Here is a 20,172-nt window from a genome sequence, read left to right as displayed (position 1 = left end):
ATAGACGTGTTGTAATATAGCTTCACTTTCTCGCATCGAAACTCTTTAAGGGCTCTGGTGGAGTGGTCGAATGGAATCAGCGGTTATTATGCGATCTCTTGCCCCAGGTGTCTTTGGAATCCTCGATGACGTCAAAAATCAGTCTTCCTATCTTCAGAAAAGACATTTGAGCAGTTGCTGCTTACTGAGGGAAAGTCTTGGATTTATGTCTAAATGTGGTTTGCGAACAGTGTTCGTCAATCTAGATGCGGCTAAAGCTGAGAAGGTTTGTTGGGTCCCAAAAGTGTGCAGTTTGCAATTTTATACGTTCATTATGTTAAATAAACTTTCAAAACTAAAAAAAAACCGCATTGTTGGTTTCCACACTTTCCTCGATGTATGCGATCGTTGTGCCTTGTTGATGTGTTTGGACTCCTGGCTGAACGTTGTGAGCGTCACTTACGTTTCTCCTCCATGAAATCGAGCGAGCCCTCTCGGGACGCAAATTTCATGGTCTAGAAGTAGACTTTGGTCACCGTCGATGACGCCTTCTATGTCTGCAGTTGTTTCGGTGCCGACGTAAAGTGACAATGCTGGTGCGAGGCGGGATACCGACTTGATCTCCGCGCACATTCAAGGCATGGTGACTACGAGCACTGTGCGGCGTATCGCTTCATCATTGGGTAGCGTTATCGACTTCGACTTCAAGACAGCGATTGCGTCGTATTGGTTCAGAAGTTCAAGCCCATAATGACGCCTCGTGAACACTGTTGGAGGATAACAATGGTGGCAAGGTAGGTCCGGTCATGAACGGTAATTCTGGGCGTGCAGTGTCCAGTGAGCATTATTAGGTGCCCTCCAGTGGTCTGAATTTGGGGACCTTCCTACACAGTCTTATGTTGCTTCAATTTAGTGGCAGACGGTCCCCTGATGACGGAGTAGATGGCTCCTGTGTTTGCTAATGCGGTGACTGCGTGGCCGTCGAGCAACACGTCGAGGTCAGTGGCTCTTTGTTTTCAGTTGCGGTGAGGTCTTGTATTTGATCACGGCTGCGTCGTGCTTACGTGTGGGTGGTACTTCGCGTCCTCGGGTCTTTGGTTGGCGCGTTATTTCCTTCCTGCCTTCGTCGGGATGGCGAGGTGTCGTTGTTATGTCGTAGAGACAGTCTCTTCGGTGTCTTCGTCGGCGGTGCAGGATCTTCGCCATTTTGACGAACAGCGACCGCGCCTCCATAGGTTGCTGCTTTTACTTTTCCGGATATGGGCTGATGGACCGGCCCCACGATGGGCCATCAGCCAGTTGCGGCGACAGGTAGCGCCCCAGGGACGGCAGACGGGACGGCCGTCGAGGGCTCCACTGGGTGGCGACGAGGTGGTCGGTGCTATCACGCGGCCGTTCACCCTGCTGTAGGCGCGATGCTTTGACCACGAACCCTCGCTATCAAATCTCGCGGTGTGCGCTCCGCCGGTACAGATGTGCGGCTTCGCCGTAGTGATAGCAGCGCGGCCGGAGATCGGGAGCACGCTAAATGTCCAGCTGCTCTGGGCGACGGGTGGGTGTGCTCGCGTTTGCGTTGGGTGACGACGGAATTGCGGCTTTACGGGGCCCAGGTGCAGTCGCTGAATTGTACCTTGATGACGGGTGGCGGCAGCGTAGGTCACAGCTTCTGGCTGGGCTTGCCGTGATGTCGGAACTTCTGGTACTTATAGTGACCGCTGAAGCTCTTATTTACCTACGTCAGCGATCGAGGCCACCTAGGGCTGCGATCTTGGGCACAACTTCTGCTCCTCTTCCCATACAATTGCTCTGATCGTCTCGCGCAGCTCATTGACCTCTATCGCTTGAGCTTCGGCGCAGTTTTTTGTCAGCGCACGACGGTTGTATTTCATGGTACGAATTTCAAGCGTCTTTTCGATCGTTGTGGCCTCCGAAACAAATTTAGCGGCCGTCTTTTGTGGGCTGGGTATCAATTCGGCGAAGAGCTGTTCTTTCACACCCCACATCAAAACCGAACTTTGTCTTCTTTAGACATATTGGGGTCCACGTAGCGCAATAGGCAAGTCCCTTCTTCCGCAAAGATCGCAATGTTATCGTTCGGCAGCTGCAGGCGGGTTTCCAGTAGACCATGGCTCGCTTTCTACGATGGGCGCTCGTGAAGCTCTGCAGAAAGCGGCTGAAGAACAGGTACCATGTAGTTCGTAAACCACGTCCTCACGGCGTCTTCTAAGGCGAAGTACACATGCCGCAGCTTTTTGCTGGAGTTACCGTTGTTTAACGCAGGGACCTTTCGTATGTTTTCAGCGAGTTATTCGAATCTTCAAACGATGATCCATGGAGGGTGGTCGCTCACTGGGCTGCTACAGCATGATAGGGCACGCTGGGGCTGCCATTGGGGTTGTGGGCTTGGCTACGATATCCTTTGTTGTCTTAAGTAGAAATCCGTGTTCAGGGCGCAGGTATTTTAGCCTGCAGCTTCCTCGATGGTTCGGGTCGACGTTAGCGTTTTCTTCGCGATCCGGGCTTTTGTCACTACTAGTCGGGGGCGTCCAGTACGTGAATTAAAATCGTCCTACACCAAATGTCACGTGGCAGTGATGGTCAAGAACACTGTAGAACAGTTTCGCCACTCTGAATGGCGAAACTAACATTATTGGGTGAACCTGTGCCGACAAAAAGGCTACACTCAAAGCTCAGCGAAAGCGTCGAACACAGTCGGTGATTGTGGAAAATCTGATCTGCGGGACAAGCAGGTCGGCTTTTATACACGAGTCATCGAAGGTTCCATCATAATCGCTGGTGCCTGCATGTCTTCCAGAAAGTACTACATAATTCGCGTGGCATACACAATCAGATTACCCAAGTTTTCGTGAAAACAGGCAACAGATGGAACCATCGATAACCTTCGAGAAACTTCAGACACGTGCAAGCGCGTACTGCGCGGTGTGAGAACGTTAAACCTTTGATAGCCGGGGAACAAGCGGTCACACAAGAAAGATAAGCAAGCAGGCGTGTAAATACACACACACACACACACACACACACACACACACACACAAACACACACACACACACACACATATATATATATATATATATATATATATATATATATATATATATATATATATATATATATATATATATATATATATATATATATAATGTGGACAATTCGCGCAAATCACTGTTTTTGATACCCAAAATGGAAACCTCCTCGCCGTGAACAAGCTTACGACTTTGCTAAGAGTGCTGCAGTGGCATATGTTACTGATATATAACACGTAAGGCCAAAGTGGAATTATCTTGCAGCTGGCCTCTCACATTTTTCCTCTGCAGTCCTCTTGACTCCTCCATAGTGGGTATGAGCCACAAGTTTAATGGACAAGAATACTTGGCACATCGAATGCGGCGGCAGATGATGAGACGGAAATGAATTTCTTTGAGTGCATAAGGTGCTGCAAAAAGGTAACGCTTATTAGGTTTTCTTCCGCTAGCTTAGCTTGGACTGGATATTTTATGAAGGGTGCGTTTATTTCTTTAGTCGCTTTCTCTTTATACCAGAAAACATGTGTTGCGGCCTAAAAACTTCCAATGAGCGCCAAAGAACCCACGCAGCCCTCGCGGTGCTAAACGTACGGAACCACATTTGTTCGGTGGCCAGTAGCCTTTTAAACTGTACGCCACCTACCTTTACCGCCAGAAGCTTTTAAATCGGCCCCTTAGCCGAAGAGCCAGTATCATTTAATATTTTTCATCGTCAGGCCAGTTTACCTCTCTTACTGCCGGCAGTGATTCGTACTAGCATCCGGAAACAACGTCTGGTTCCTGCGTTCCTTGCACTGAAGCCAAGAGACCAGTCTACGTCGCCGCCACAAGTGTCACTACCTTTATTATGTGGCAGTTTATCTTCCTTCTTTGATAAAATTCGCTGTTCGAGTGGCGCATTTTTGTGTGTTTGATATTGGATAATTTGCAGAAGTGATGTGTCGTAATCGCGGCGTCTGACGTAATGTGCGTTACGTAGCTCCATGTTCTTGCGGTATGTAGCGAAACGGTGAAAACAAAGAAACGCACATCGACGGGACAATCATGCCAGTATATGTTTGGCCAAATATATCTCAAGCAATAGCTCCGCTTCATTCTCCGGCAGGAAGCGTGACTCTCTGGGGTGTAGGGCACAAACGCAGAAATTGCAGGTGTTGCCACGCTTCGATACGTTGAAGACACGATTGCGAGCGCATGATCTTTGTAACGCAGACTGTTTCTATACAATGGCCATACCTGGTTAGGCACTTTTATCAAACACACTTGAACCTCGTTGTAACGAGACGGAATATAACGAAGTAACGAACATAACGAAGTACGTGCTATTTTCTTGGAATCCTCGTAAAACATATTTATTTATGAACTCGTTTTATCGAAGTAATATTGTTCTGTCAGAGGAGATAACAAATTAGATTCAAATCTGAAAGCAAAAAAAGAAAGAAAGCGCCTGCATTGCATTCTGTCAAAGTGAATGTACAGAGAAGAAGTTACTGACGTTAGACAAGTACCACCGCCCCAAACGACATTAGACGACGTTGAACATGGGACGTTGGACATGGGAGGTGAACAAGGGACATTTTACAACCACTCGTGAGGAAAGATATACGGACCAGGGATGGCGCGATAAAACGAAATATCTTCTATGTCTGTGAATACAGCTTGAATTGAAGCAGTACAAACTTGGCATTATAATTTTTCCAGTGCACTCGTCAGTTTCCGTTTGTGTCCTAATTGCGAAGAAATTCTGTTCTTTCGGCTACCCTGTGGTGCGTACGCCTTTCCTCGCGGGCGTACCTCCGCATGCACGCACATGCACGGAAGTTCATCATACATCCTCATTCTTCTAGGGCCTCCACCAGGCGCAACGGGTCTATTGAACGAATGGTTCAATTTTTGAATGTACCATGCAGACTGGTATTATGTCCGCACCCCAACTTCACAGACCAAAATGTTGAAAACAAAAGGAATTTTCATCGAACAAGCAATCGCTTTCGGTAACCCTATGCTGCGCGCGCACATCGGTGAATTTTCGTGCGATGCGTAATTCCGCGTGCCCCTACTAGATGACAATAGCTGCGCGTTGACCTCTGATGCAGTGGTACATTCGCGGATCCGGGGAGTGCAGTAGTTCCCGGCTGCGCAGGCACCAATTTGGCCGAAAAGTTTGGTCCTGTGTAGGGCTCACACGTCATCAAATTGTCATGAAATGTGTGGCCCTTACACGAGTCTATCTCGGTAAACTGCGTGAGAAAGTTCCTCAACACCGACTTGCACACAAGCTACGGACATAAGAGCTTTGGATTCTACTTCGAACATACCAGAAAACATAAATCTGTTAACCAGAAACTCAAAGACGAACCCATTTGCAACGGCCGTTTCAGATCTGAGTGGCCCCTGCCGCTAGGTAGGTGCACTGTTTTCGTATGAGCACAAGCCGACGGAAAATCTGAGGCTATGAGCTTCGTTGCAAAATACCTACCGTTAGGCGGCGAGCATATCACTTTTTACCGGATTCTGCATTCGTAAGGCACGGAAGTTCAAAATACCAGGGACGAATACGCTGTAGCGGAGCGACTGCACCACATCGAGCGCTCCATCGCAGCAGCTGTCGCCATTTGAACCAGCACGCCGCCTGCGCCCACCCGTGCCAATCGTCAGCACGCGCCGGCCCCAGCGTTCACGGATGTCTATTACGTCCATTAGCCTTCTCCTCATCTCAAAGGGAGGTGCGCTACAGTTCTTTCAAAGTATTTCACTGCACCGAACGCAAGCTAGTTCCGCTACTGTACGGCCCACCGATCTCCTTGGGTGTTCAACCACTTATCTGCTTTCTGTTCAGGGGCATAATGCTCGTCACAGATTCCGAGACTCTCCCAGTAAGGGTCTCCTGTAGCAGCGCGACTATCGCCTCCACAGCCGCCGTATAAGACGGTTCACGTGCAGGTAGAGGTAGCGCGGTGAAGGAAAACACTAGAGCGCTAACCCTCAGCGTTCTAGTGTGCGCTCTACTTGAGCGCTATATTGTGTGGCACCCTCTTTCACGTATATTTTTGCCTCGCAACGACAATCGGCATCCGTCTTGCTTGCGATTCCTTTCTTGTGAACGCTACACTCGTTACTTTCCTGTCCAGAATGCTTTGTCATGCTGATAACGCGCATGCCGCTCGTGACTTGGAAGTACCGGGCTTGCAGCGTTAAAGAAAGGAAATGCGGGAAATACAGATGATGATTATTGTTGCGTGATAAATAATCACCCCAAAGGTACAACTCTTTTGAGAGTGTGCCACTACCGAGGTCATGCAGCATCATGGCTGGCCGCCCGCACATAAACCTTGGTCTTTGCGGCCACCTCTTCGCGCTGCATCTCACAACGCCATTACCGCCACGCGGTCATCACTGCGCGTAGCTGCGCGCACAGTGGCCGCGAATAAGACGCACTTCTTCATAATCGCATCTCTTCATTTTACACGTACACACTAGAAACGTTTGCACCCTTTGGGTTGTATTTTGTCTCCAAGCAATAATCGTCATCTCTCTAAGCCACGTTTCTTTTCTTGAACGCGGTGAGGTCGGTACTTCCTAGTCACGAACTGCTTGCGCGTTATCAGCTTGACACAACATTCTCGACTGGCAGATGACGATTATGGTTTGGGGACAAGCTAAGCTCCCAAAAGTGTAAACGTTTTTAGAGTGTAGCTAGACAAGGTAGGCGCATCATCCGAAATCGCCATCTTGATGGTCACGCCTGGCTACATGGCGCCACTTATCGACGATGCGTGCGTGCGCCGTTGCCAGCAACCAGTGCTTTCACCTCATCATTGTGGTGCGCCGTGCTTACGCCGCTAGCCGTGACCTCCGAGATTGCGTGAGAATAATTGTTTGTCCCAAGGCGTGCCGGCATTGCTGTTTTGAGCTCACGTCTGTGTGTCTTTTCTTCGTGCTCCTTGGACGTTGCTGGCTAGTTGCATTTTTTATTGAGCTTATATCCACAATCCAATGGCATTTCTGTCGTCGCTATCGGCGTTGCGGTGAGATTCTCTATAAAGTATAACGGCGTTAAATTCGTTGCCACGCGACGTGTGCTGTTTGTGCGAGTGAAATCATTGTGAGGTTGAGCTGGCGTTCACGGTCAATCTCACCCACGCAAGCAAGAAAAGCGGGGAGGATGCTCGACGTCTTCCGTCGAGCGCATACGGGGCGAAAGTAAGGAGGGAGAGCGTGTTCCTCTTCGGGCAGCCGCTAGCGCCCTCACGGACCGCTGTCTCTTCAGAGGCACCTATAAGGGAGACCGGGTCCAGCCGCGCGCGGTGTTTTTTGAGGCTTAGTTCGCGTTGGTGCGACACGCAACAAGATGGTCAATTCGCTCGCTGCTGCTGCCGTGCTTCTTAACTACAGCGTTTCGAAAGCGAGTTTCCGCGGTGTTTAGGTTAGATATGTTCCTGGTCGCTTGTGCGCGCGTGACACCATGTTTTTTGTTTTACGTAATTTGCCTATGTTTACAAGTTTACACGTCCAATAATATTACTATCCTTGGTTCGCATATCTAGTTGTCGACTAATTTACTATCGCAATCGATGCTTCGCGTTTCGGGCAATATGGCGATTTTTGTCTCAGCCGTAAGACATGAAATCTTGTGATAATCGTGAGGGGATTACAGAACCAGTGAGACTGTCGAGGACTCGGGTAGTTTTATAGCTTTAGGGTCAAAGCATTAAAGTTGAGCTGTGCCTGAAGGTACGTCAGACATACTGGAGTTTTAGAAGCTAAAGGTGCATAAAACGTAAAGAATGAAGACTTTCGCGCCTGTAGCACTCGTGCTGAGTCGGTCATGCCGGATTATACCTTTCTTGCGCCTTACGCTATTCTACCTTCCAAATAATAGCACTGATTTTCCCGGTGGATCAGTAAGGGCAGCAGTAGAGACTGGGCCTGCTCTCCTGGAGCAGTATATTCGCTCTTGACACACTTTACGCATGCTTCTCTCCGCTAAAGACACGTTGGAGCTTCAAGGAAAGAAGCATACAAAAAGCCTATCACGGCGCGAGATAGGTATAATCCGTTATACTCAGTACGAGCGCTGTAGGCGCGAGAAAGCCTTCATTCTCCACCTCTTACGTACCTTTAGCTCGTGGTATTAGTGTACGTATGACGTACCTCATACGTACCTCATGCGTACCTTATACGTACGTACGTATAACGTACCTTAAACGTCATACGTATGACGTATGACGTACAACGTAACTTTGATGCTTCGATCTCAAGGCAATAAACTTGCTCAATTCCTGGTCAATCTCAGATTCAGTGTTCCTCTCGGGGCTATCAGACGGTTTTCTGTGATACCGTTGTGAAAAAAACTCAACAACCACGGCAGCAACATCGAAGGAGCACAAAGAACACGAGCTACCAAACGGAAACTCCGATGCATCTTTAGCTTCTGGAATTCGGGCGCGTTAGATGTACCTTTAGGCATTTTTTTTTATTCGATTCTTCGGCAGTCTAACAGCTTTAGGGATCAGCTCACGACTATTACATGACTTTCGGTGCAACTGTCGCGTCAAAAAAAAAAAAAACGCTGCGCTCTACCCAGCAACATCCAAGGAGCACGAGGAAAACAGGTGGACGATCAACACACACACACATACACAAACAACTTGAAATGGCAGTGCCGGCACGCCTAGCACCAAACTCACACAAAATGAGCAAATAAACTTCTCCGTAGTGCCTAGGCAAAGTCCAATATTCAAGGAGCAAAAGACCCCAGATTTTCTGTCTCCGACCCGCTTGTACTCGTGCCTGCGTACAAACGGCAAGCGATTCCTGAAATCAGATGCTCTTACTTATTAGGTTTCATCGTTTCGTACTTATTACTCCGCGTTTCTGGCGCTCCGCCAAGCTCTGTCAGCGGTATACTTCGCCGTGTTTGCGAAATCTCCGAAAGTCATGGAGGTCGCCCGAGAGTACCGCCCCGGTTGCCTACGTAGTCGGCGCGCCATGTTTGTGCCACGTGCAGCTTGAACATGACAGACTTCGCATCAGAGCGGGCTAGCTATTCTCTTCGACCACGTCGCTATTTCACCTGTTGCATGACAAGTTGAGGAAGCCAAGTGACACGCAGAAACGGAAAACCATCGCATAGGGACATAAGGACGCTGTTGCTACAGCTGTCGCGTCTCGTGCTAAAAGGAAGCGCGTCGCAGGCGTAATGGATCTTTCGCCGTTGTTTTACTATATTTTGGTCGCATACTTGGCCGCGCAATTGGTCGGTGGGTAGCGGAGCAGTACTTTTCTTTGCGTGCTCAAAGTTATGCATACCGCTGGGCGGTCTACCAAGGTAATGCATATAGCGAAATAATCTCGGCTTCCCCTTCAACTTTATTGTAAAGAGGTTGAAAGGAAACATATCGCACTGCGTTGGCGTGGCAATAACTGAAGCTCGGACTATTCATATCGCACTTTTCTGTAATATTGTTACGCGGATGTTGGGAGTATAGGCAGACTATATTTACAATATATATATACAAGCAGAGTCAGTGTTGTTAACATGACTGACCAGCAACAAAACGTAGCAGCAGGGGTCTCGCGATCTTCTTTCTTTCTCTTCCCTATGGTGGCTGCCGAGCGTGGGAGAAAAAAGCAATAACGTCGTCAAGAGAAAGAGAGCTGGTCCATTTCTAACCTCGCAGAAGAGTGTCAATCATACGTTCAGATGTCGCAGGAGCATTGCATAGGCCAAATAGCATCACTTTGAACTGATATAAGCCATCAGGTGTGATGAAGGCCGTCTTCTCGCGACGTATTTCATCAACTGAAATCTGCCAGTAGTCGGATCGAAGATCAAAGGACTAGGAGTTTTTAGCTCTGTGCAAGTAGTCCAAGGAGTCGTCCATGCGTGGTAGTGGGCAGACGTGTTTCGCGTGAGCTTGTTTAAATGGCGATAATCGGCGCAAAAACTCCAAGTACCTTTTTTTTTTCGCAAGAACTACATGCGAAGCCCAACTGGTGGCTCATGGTTCGATTACCCCTTTGCGGAGCATTTTGTCAACTTCTCATTGGATGACTCTGTTTTCAGCATGCGAGACACGATAGGGACGCCGACGAATAGGATTCGTGTCTCCAGTGTTTATACGGTGGTGAAGAACAGATGCTTAACCTAAAGGCCTGTCACAGAAATTAAAGATGTCACTGTACGATTCGAGCAAGAGACGTACGTCCATGGCCTGTGCAGAGGTGAGGTCAGGTGCAATAATCTTCGCTAAGTCATCCGTTAAGGAACCAGGGCTCTGAGCTGCAATTGGCGCGGAGGAACCACTCTGGGCATTCAGACTCTCAATGTCAAATTCCAAAGTACTAGAAACGCTGGCCAAGAACATGCCGGCCGGAACACTCCAGGGCAAAGGTTGAAATTCAGAAGCGGAAGAACGACACCATTATTAGTAACCGTCAGCAGCGTATATAGAAGAGTTACGTTCCGATTCAAAAGCACATCGACGATGTGGATACGCAAAAAATTCCCCGTCAGGAACCTGTAGCTGTGTGGTCAACGCAATGTAAGTGACTGACTCGGGTGGCAGACGCACATCTAGAAGCAGGCACAAGTGCAGTGGGGCGGTGCTCTGAGCAACGGCGAGTTGAGGCACTTCCAGCTGATGAACGCCGGTTGTGCAGTCGATGAGAGCAGAATGACTGGACTTGGACAGGTACGACGTCAATTTTAACATCAATGAAACTGCTCTTTGTAGGCACAGACCGTTGATTTGCTGCGGTAGTAGGCAATGCAGCACCACTTCCGAGGGCTGTATTTATTAGTTTTCCGAAATAGCGCGGCCGAAAGCAACAGGGGACGAAAGGTGACATGACTGCTGTGAAGGGGAAGATGGGTGACGTGTTTGCGGTGAGCGGGACTGGCTTCCGCGCGGCCATGGTGAGCGACTTTACACCGTGTTCATAGCAGAGTTGTCGGCGCTGTTAGACACGGCGGTGGGGGAAACTTTGTGGGTGTTTCCTCAGACTGGTCGGCGTGCGAGATGTTGGGGGCCATGAGTTGCGACAGTATCAGGACACATTTATTTATTTATTTATTTTTTAAGGAACGCACAGCGCCAAGGCATTATAGGGAGGGGGGGGTGTACACGAAGAAATTCATACGACCCCTCTGCTCCTGGACAGTGTTAAAAGCGATAACAAAAAAGGCAAAATAAAAAAAGACACAGCCCTTAGCAATGCACATCTACAATCTACAACATCAAAAAGGAAGCATCATTTGATTCAACCCTCCCAACATCACACGGCAGTTTATTCAATTCTATAATGGTTTTAGGAAAGAAAGACATTCTAAACAATTCAGTTGTCGCAAATTAACGGACCCTAAAATCATGGTCAACATGAATGAATATATAAAAATCATCTTGAACAAACTTTTCGCGATCAACCGAAACAGCTGAATAATAAATAGCATGGAAAACTTCAGACTCAACTTCTTACGGCGTGTGTCTAGAAATTCCCAGTTGAGTGCTTCCTTCGCACGCGATGCACTGTACTGAGCCCCACGTATGCCAGATACGAAGCGAGCGGCAATGTTCTGCACCCGCTCCAGCTTATCTTTATCTCTACCAGTAGGCGGGTCCCGAGCCGTACACACGTATTCCAGAATTGACCTCAAATAAGTCTTGTACAAAATGTCCCGACATAACTGTGGAAAAATATTTGCATTTCGGCAAAGAAATCCCAGGGTTTTGCATGCTTTAGCAGCGTCATAATCGACTTGACGGCGCCAATTTAATGCGGGAGTAAAATATACACCTCAATATTTAAATTCTAATACCTCTTCCAACATTACATTCCTAATAACATATGGTTGCTATCAAGGTTTTTCTTTCTTGCAAATGTCATATGAACAGTTTTAGGCAAATTCAAATTCATATTGCATTTGACGCACCACTCTGAGATTCTGTTCAACTCTTCCTGAAACATCTCAGCATCACTGTCACAAGTGACTACTCTATCGAGGACGAAGTCGTCCGCAAATAACCGCATTTGAGAGAATATTTTGTCACTAATATCGTTCACATACAGCAAGAACAATAGCGGCCCCAATAGGGAGCCTTGCGGAACACCGGACACAACTTGCACCTTCTGAGTCTGAGTACCATTCACCACCACAAACTGCTGACGTAAACGCAGGCAATCTTTTACCCATGATATCATTTGAGGACTGATTTTGTAAAAGGTCATTTTTTTTATTAGTAAACAGTGCGTGACGGTATCAAATGCCTTTTTGAAATCCAAAAATACACAGTCTACGCTAAGACACCTGTCCAGTGCTCCTGCCAGGTCGTGCACGAATTCAGTCAACTGCGTAGTACAAGATAGGCCCCTTGGAAAACCATGCTGACGAGGATTAAAAATGAATATGCATCCATATGTGCTGCTATATTAGTATGCAAAATATGTTGAAGAGTCCTGCACGCAACTGAAGTTAGTGATACTGGTCTATAATTTGAGACGGTGTCCCGAGGACCAGATTTGTGAATTGACACTATGCTTGCGATTTTCCAGTCATCTGGAAGGCAGGATTTGTCAAGCGATTTTTCGAAGATAATCTTCAAGTACGGTGCAACTGACTCAGCAGAAAATTTATAAAACTTGTTTGGCAAGTTATCAGGACCAATCTGGTTACACGTTAAACAAATCGGCGGGTCGTACTAAATTTTCCACTCACTCTGGTAGTGACAACGCGGAGAGAAGCATGGTGGTGGAGCAAAAGTAGTAGAAGAACGTTCGCTTGCTCCGCTGTTGACGACAGCAGAGACAGAATGCCGACCAATGTTTTCATGTTCCTGGTAAACGATGTCTTGTACGAGTGGAACAGAAAAAGGGGTGGATCAGTCCTACGCTAACAGAAAGATGTGGGCGCCATGGCGCCCAGTTTGCGTCAAACGATTTGCACCACGTCCTCTGATGGCAACACATGCTGCTGTACGGGGCTGACCTACACAAGTCGACGTTGCAACACTATTGGGTAGCCTTGCAAATGGTCGCAGGACGCTTCGACTTTTGCCCTGCTCGAATTTTCGGTACTCTTTGATGATTCCATCAACTGTAGAGCAGCTTTTGCACAAGAGCGGATGAAAGGCTTCGTAAACAGTTGCCTTGAGCACGTGCCCGACCTTCACAGCTTCCGTCATGTCATGATCGGCGTTACGACAAAGCGCCAGCACGCCCTCGATGTACGAGACTCTGTGGGGGATTGGGCATGGGAGGCCAGTTCTTGGAGGAGGGGGGTGCTTCGCGGCAATATTACGGGTGGCTGGTTTGCCAAACAACTCTGTTTACTTCTTTTTGCATTGGTTCCTGCTGGTTAGCTCCACTTTGTGATTTTCGTACGAGACCATTGCTTTACCTCTTAGGTAGAACAAGAGGTTAGCTAGCATAAGCGTAGGGTCCCATCTGTTGATTACACTCACGTGTTCCTACATAGCCATCCACTCTTCTATGTCGGTGCCATCGGTCTCGGAGAAACTTATGGGATCCTTGGGTTGCACAACCACAGCTGAAGGGGACAGTTACGTAGCTGGCGACGCTGACGGTGGAGGCGGCAACGACGTTGATCCCGCATGCTCACCGTCATTCATGGCGTGGGCGGTGATGCGACGTCCACTGCGGAGCTCCATTTGCAGCCATGGTAATCCGCACTTGCTACCAATATGTTAAGGGGATGTTGGGAGTATAGACAGACCGTATTTACCATACATATGCAAGCAGCGTCAATATGCTTAAGGTGGTTGACCAGCAACAACACGCAGCAGCCAGCGCCTCGCGATTTTCTTCTTCGTTTCACTTCTTTTATGCTTCCGTAACAATATATTCTTAGCACATTAGCCGTCCCACTCGTATTTTAGAACTTTATGAAATCATCCATCTTGACTTACTTCATTCTTCGAAGAATCACTAAAAGAAATGTGGTGAAGCATTATTACAACAGGAGGAACAAAGCTTTCCGAGCTGTTAGAAAGCTCCATGTAAATTGAAAGGCAGTAGATGGTGATCCTTTCGAGCTGTCCTGCCGAACATGATTTTCCGGGTCCAATTTACAGTGGCGGCTGCTGTAGCCATGTGACTCGGGAATGTTGATATGTTTATTTATATGTTTACGTTTATATGTTTAGCGCATTGTGTTGTCGTCTCCCTCCCGTCCTTGTTTGCTGGCGCTAAATATGCTTTCAATTTACCAACACGCCCACAAATGGCAATGCTACAATTTATTTACGGAGTACGGTTAACAAATACAATCCGGAAAGTTTAACCTGGAGCTGTTTAGCACTGCGTCCTTGAGGTAGCCTTGGGATAATAAACTGGGGACATAAAAAGACAACAGTGGCTGAAAATGTGAAGCTAGTATTTTTTAGGTCATGGAAAGTCGAAAAAAATACAAGTAAAAACAAAAGCATTCTATGTCAAGAATAAAGCTTCATATGATAACGGGCTCCAGGACTGTTTACCTTGAGATACCGTCCCACGATATTTTATCTAACGCCCTTTCAGCCAATGCCTGTTTCGTAGAAGTAACTTCATGAAACGCTATATTTTTTTTCAAGGTGATGCCAGTTTTTACGAAACTCTTTTATTCGGACAGAACTGTCGGGATAAAATACATGCACTGGCTAAATAAAATAGCACCAGCAACTAAACAAACTTGTATTACCAAGAAGAAGTTAAGCGCAGTTTTGAGAATATATAGCTGTAAAGGTTGAGTAGGTGCATAAATAATTTTATGTAGGTCACAGAAGTAAAAGGGTTTATTTCTTTCCCTTAAAACCTACGTCAAAGAGAAGAATACAGAAGAGAAGGCCCCCTAGTTGGAGACTGGGTTGAGTCTTCCTGTAAACGTATCTGAAATAAGATAACCAGGTACCTCAGTTACAGCGAATAAAATCATACACTTTATAACCGAAGGTGTTATCTTATTTGCAGAGCAAGAGCGCAGCAAGGTGGATGAATTTATTGTTGCGTCTGCGTCTAACAGCCAGACCACAAGTAATACGCATATGTGAGCAAGTGCATATGACTCCGTGCTCAGTCCGATATTCTGTTCCCCTGCGATGCAACGGCGCGCCCGTGAACGCCAGCCAATAAACCGTTTTTTGTTCTAAGCGGTCCTGCTCTTTTCGTGACTGTTACGTAAGATTGAAATTTTCGCTAGGCGCAAAGTAGACACGAAACAAAAAATAAATAAACTTAGAGGCTTGAAAATTGAAAAGACTGCAATCAAACAAACATTAAACGCAGACCTAAAGGCATGAACTTAATATGCAAAGGCATCTGTTGAGCGGAAGAACAACACAAGATGGATTAACACAAATAAGTTTGCCTGTGATTAAAGCCAGCGGTTACTCGAAGGGGATTATTGGTATGCACGCCAGTGCGCGCAAATTTACACTTCCTCTTTGCTTTTATCTTTTCACTACAGGGAAGAAACGCGCATGATGCTTATACCGGGTGTCCCAGCTAACTTGGACCAATATTTAAAAAAAAAACAAAAAAACATTAGCTGTAGAGAAATCGTACTGACCGCACAATAGCGGAAGTGCTGTGTACTTAGAGCCAGTATTTGTTTCACCACGAATTCTTAAGAATTTTTTTTTATATAGGAGAGCGTTTCTATTATTTCTTGAATCGCGAACATGTCCATTAACAAGTGCTAGGGCACCTTAAATATCCTCCGAATGAAGCATTTTTTCCGTGAAGTCTACCTGGTTGTTTTTCCCAAGAAAAAACAAAAGCATGTGAAATACGAGAAATATGACATAAACGCGCGCTCACCGGCCGCTACTCAAGCGTCTCCATGCGGCCTTTGAACCATGTACGGCTCCATTTGTTTATCGCCGCATCGTACAAGCTTCGCCTGGTAGGATGGCTCGAGAGGTTTCGCGACACAACTAGTGCTTTGCGATAAGCGTCAGCATCAGGGGACGCAAGAATGTTGTGCTCAATCGTGAGGTACTCGGCATAGATTTGACCTTCGCGTATCATGAAACAAAACTACAAAAGAAATTCAACAAATGTTAAAAAAAACAGTGCGCTAAAGAGAACAAATAACGACTAAAGGCAGCTTCCCAAAGAACAGAAAAGAGATACTCTGGAGTTTACTTTAAAAATAAACCATAAGCATGAAACGCGTCTCAGCCGCCCAAACAGGAACATCGAGAGGTGCAACTGGTTTAGCTTTCTGTATCTTGAACTCCGAAGAGGGAAAACAAAGCAGTTTCTACCTATGCGTGGTTATTTTCCGCTGCACTTATAGCATACGCTCAAACAGGTCACCATTCGTAGCAATACAGTAGTTCCTTCTTTCCGACACTTCTGTTGCAGCTTTGAACAACGATGTTGGAATCTGGTGGCAGACTCTGCGTATTTTTTTTTGCCTTTAGGGCGTGGGGTGGGGTTGTTTCGCTGCTATACACGCGATCTTTCACTTAGCCTAATAAGAAATCCAGTGGTGCCATGTAAAGACACCTTGCACGCCAGGGCACAGGTCCGTGCCGGCCAATCCACTGTCCAGGAGAAAGTTTGTAGAGCCGTGGTCGAGACATACTACTACTATCCGCAGGAGCACCATCGAGTTGAAACCAGACGTTCCGAAGGTGCGAAAGTGGAACGTTGCAACAGACATCATTCGCGGGACCCCAGGGGATGTCGTAATCGTAGCGTTGCGTCATTAGGGGGCTGTCAAAAAAGATGGGTCCCGTGATGTTACATTCAAAAATAACGCACCATACATTAAACGACCACTGATATTGGCTTCGTCTTTATGCCACCCAATGGGGATTTCTATCAATCCAGTAGTGCACGTTGTTGACATTAACTTGAGTGTTTCTGGAGAAAAGAGCCTCAGCCGTCCAAACAACGTTAGTGAGCAATTCCGGTTCTTCACATTTCGTGAAAATCCAAGTGGCAAGTGAAGCCTGTTTTCACAATCTCGGTCTTCAAGCTTTGATGGGGATGTACATTGTACGGGTGCATAGGAGATTTGAATGCGATAGCTTTAAGGAACGCGCGTCGCAGAAAATCCGGCGTCAGCGTCCCGCGCCCAGCATCTCAAGTCTCTTGGGCGAGACGAATTGCGGACCAAATTTCGAGCTAAATTCCCAACCACGCATACCCAAGTACGGTTCTGCCACGAAAGTTGCTCATACCGTGTTTTCATTCTTTACGAAGGTATTCCTCGCAATTTTAAGAACGGCAGTCCACAAACAAGTCTAACGAAAAAAAAAAGAAACCGACAGTGCATACCCTTTATCTTAAATCTTTGCAAGTGCAAAATAATTACAGGAGATCGACTAATCGAAGAGGACGCGTTTCTACCAGAAATCTTGCCTTCGTGCATAGCGTTCGCCGGGTGTGTTTCCCGGAAAACGTTACCGTTGCATAAAGTAGGTAGGTAGCATGAATAGCAGTGAGGGGTCATTTAATGCTATCGCGTTCTAGTCCTAAAGGCGAAGATTAAGCATGCTTCCTTCTTTTCATCCTCCACACTAATGACCTTGAGGTTGCCTCCACGGCACTGGCGTCGCGCACATGAACGTAAGGATTAGCTGCAAAGAATGCCAAATCATCCGTTTCCACTTCCTGAACTACCATCTCAGTCCTGTGTAGCCTTCTTGTGAAGCTGCCCGTCTCATAAGGGACTTTGTGCGTTCAAAGTATTGTTGACGGACTAGGGAGTGTTCCACAATGCCACACCCGGAATAGCTTGCCTGCCTTTTTCATGCCGTCGTGCGCCGCCCCCAGAGATATAATTTTAGCCTTCTGATCATTTGGGAAGGGCATGACTGTCTTCTTAAAGAGCAGGCCACTGGCATGGTACCTTTGAGATCTCCTGCTATTATCTGCACACTGACACGTCAGGGAAAAATAATTTACGTAATCGACATCAGCATATGCTGGCCGTACAGATCCGCCAAAACGCATTTGATCGATATAGCCTGCCCAAGGTTCGTTTCTATTGCTAAAGGGAACAAAAGGAACATACGCTCAGGGCGCGCCTATCTACAGAACAAGATGGGTGCGGCAAATTACAGTCGCAAGTGCGCCATCACAGGTTCCTGGCTTCGAAATCCCCCCTACGGCTCCGCTATGCTTATGAATGCGTCAGCGGCGTGTTCTCGTGATGCAGCGACCATGATATTGCGTGACGCCCTGTATCGAGCTGCCGCCACTCGCTTCGTACAACGAATGAAAGTAGAAAGACGATGAGACATCGGCAAATGTCTTCAGGTATATTAATGTACCCCGAGATTTCAAATTCATGTAGCACATTACTGTCCACATGCAGCCCGTTGCCACTGAATGTGAAATCTGTATACCGACCACCCTTCTCTCAGGATATTGAAAAATTGCGGATAGTATGTGATAACCGTGCTGGTAGTTTGTAATTTCGGAGGCTAGGACAAACATAGGCGCGGTAAAAACAGACAAGACAAGGTGCTTATCCACACGCATTTAGTTTGCGAGTTTATTAGCACTACAGTTTACCCGTTTTTTTAAGTATTTATTATTTAGTGCCGTGTGCCACATGCTACACAGCTTCGCCAAGGTATCATAATTTCTACGTATTATGACTTCAGAATATTTGGTGACCGTTTAGTGAACAATACAGGCACGTGGGAACGAACGAGCATGGGAAGATTTATTACTAGGCTGTGTATTTATGTAGATCATGAATCCCAAACTCCTACAACAGAGGTTTAATGTGCGCAATATCAAAATGGCTCTATGAGAGAATGAGTATTATTGGTGGTACTACACGGGACAATACAAGGAAGCAAATCGCGGACGTAAAACTGTATTACTAATCAACATTCAAAGTGCTTAGCTTATAGAACCATTAAGAATAAACATATTTATCTAAATCTTTTGAAATATATAAGAAAATGTTCACAATAAAGTCTCACGTAAATATTGTGTGAAACTAAGACATTGATGTTTAGACTAAAAATGTTTCCCCGCTGCGAGGGAGAAAAACAATGTTACTTTGTAGGGGGTGATACAGGCGTCTGAGTGTCCTAAACTTTTACAAGGCATTCACTCAAACAAGATATGACTCGATAGCAAAAATAAGATTTGCAACTCACCCATTTTCTCAATGTTCAGGTAAAGCACATAAGTTCGTACGTCTGCGAAATGATTGTTAACGATAACTAAGCTGCATTCCTTGCTGACACTTGAAATTCATGAACAATCTATTACGCCTCCCTAATACTGTGTATCACCGTATTCATTCGAGCCAACTCCGAAACTATATTGAATACATAGTAAATTGGTGTAACCCTTTATGAACGACACACACAAATACCCAGAAAAATGTTTATTTTCTATCCAAATGTGGAAATTACACAAAAAAGAAGCATAATCTACAAAACGAAACAAAATATTTTGCTGATATTTATTTCAGCATAGGGGGATAATCACAAGCAGGAAACTGGAAGTGGGCTTCCCCTTAAGCTTCTTCAAGCTTCATTTGGAATTGGCAGAGGCAGCTCTCATCATATGTGAACCATAGGTGTGCATTTATTTGCTTTTTATCACGTGTGTGACACTAATGCAGGAGCCTATCTCCTCTGACAGGGCTTTGGAAAGAAAGCGAGTCGTTTGCGAAACATCTTCATCCCGTGTTTCTACTCTAAACCAACAACCTGACACTTCCTGCCTCTCATTCAATTTTGGCTGAAGATATTTACTCAGAAACTTTGTACTCAGTAATGAAACACGACAAGAAAAAAGTTGCTTGTATCTTGGTTGTCGACAACGCTCGTCATTAGAGGGTTGATTTTGGGAGGTCTAGTAAGTGGTAAGAACTTTCAAGAACAAATTACTGAGTAAAAGCATCATTGAACAATAAACATGCGTCAGTGCTCGGCCACCAGGTAAATATACAAAAAATGAATTGTGCTCACAGTTTCTTATTTAGTTCATTGCAAACCTGTTCTGGGTTTCATTTAGCATGGTAGTAAGAGTTTCCTTCAGAACTAAATGTTTGCTTCATTTCAGATCAGTAGAGTATGTTGATGCGCCTCGTTAGTATAGCATCTAGTAAAAAAATACTTTACTACGTTTTCGTTGCTCTTCACAAGCCCTTTAGCATGTTAGCGA

General features: G+C 46.2%; 1 protein-coding gene across 3 annotated transcripts in view; it reads left to right on the top strand.

Moving 5' to 3' along the window:
* Positions 1-3,319: 3,319 nt before the first annotated feature.
* The window catches only part of LOC135906587 (uncharacterized), a 208,066-nt gene continuing 191,213 nt past the window's right edge, over positions 3,320-20,172 (top strand). The window contains exon 1 of one of the 3 annotated variants that reach the window (XM_065438043.1): positions 3,320-3,444. In XM_065438043.1, the coding sequence (XP_065294115.1) occupies positions 3,409-3,444 (36 nt within the window). In that variant the 5' untranslated portion in view covers positions 3,320-3,408. The remainder of the gene's footprint in view (positions 3,445-20,172) is intronic. The other 2 variants (XM_065438046.1, XM_065438044.1) reach the window with 2 other exon arrangements.

Source organism: Dermacentor albipictus, chromosome 5 (genome assembly GCF_038994185.2).
Source record: "Dermacentor albipictus isolate Rhodes 1998 colony chromosome 5, USDA_Dalb.pri_finalv2, whole genome shotgun sequence".
Taxonomy (NCBI): Eukaryota; Metazoa; Arthropoda; class Arachnida; order Ixodida; family Ixodidae; genus Dermacentor; species Dermacentor albipictus.
Note: the sequence above shows the minus strand (reverse complement) of the source record. Positions and strands in the feature narration are given on the sequence as shown.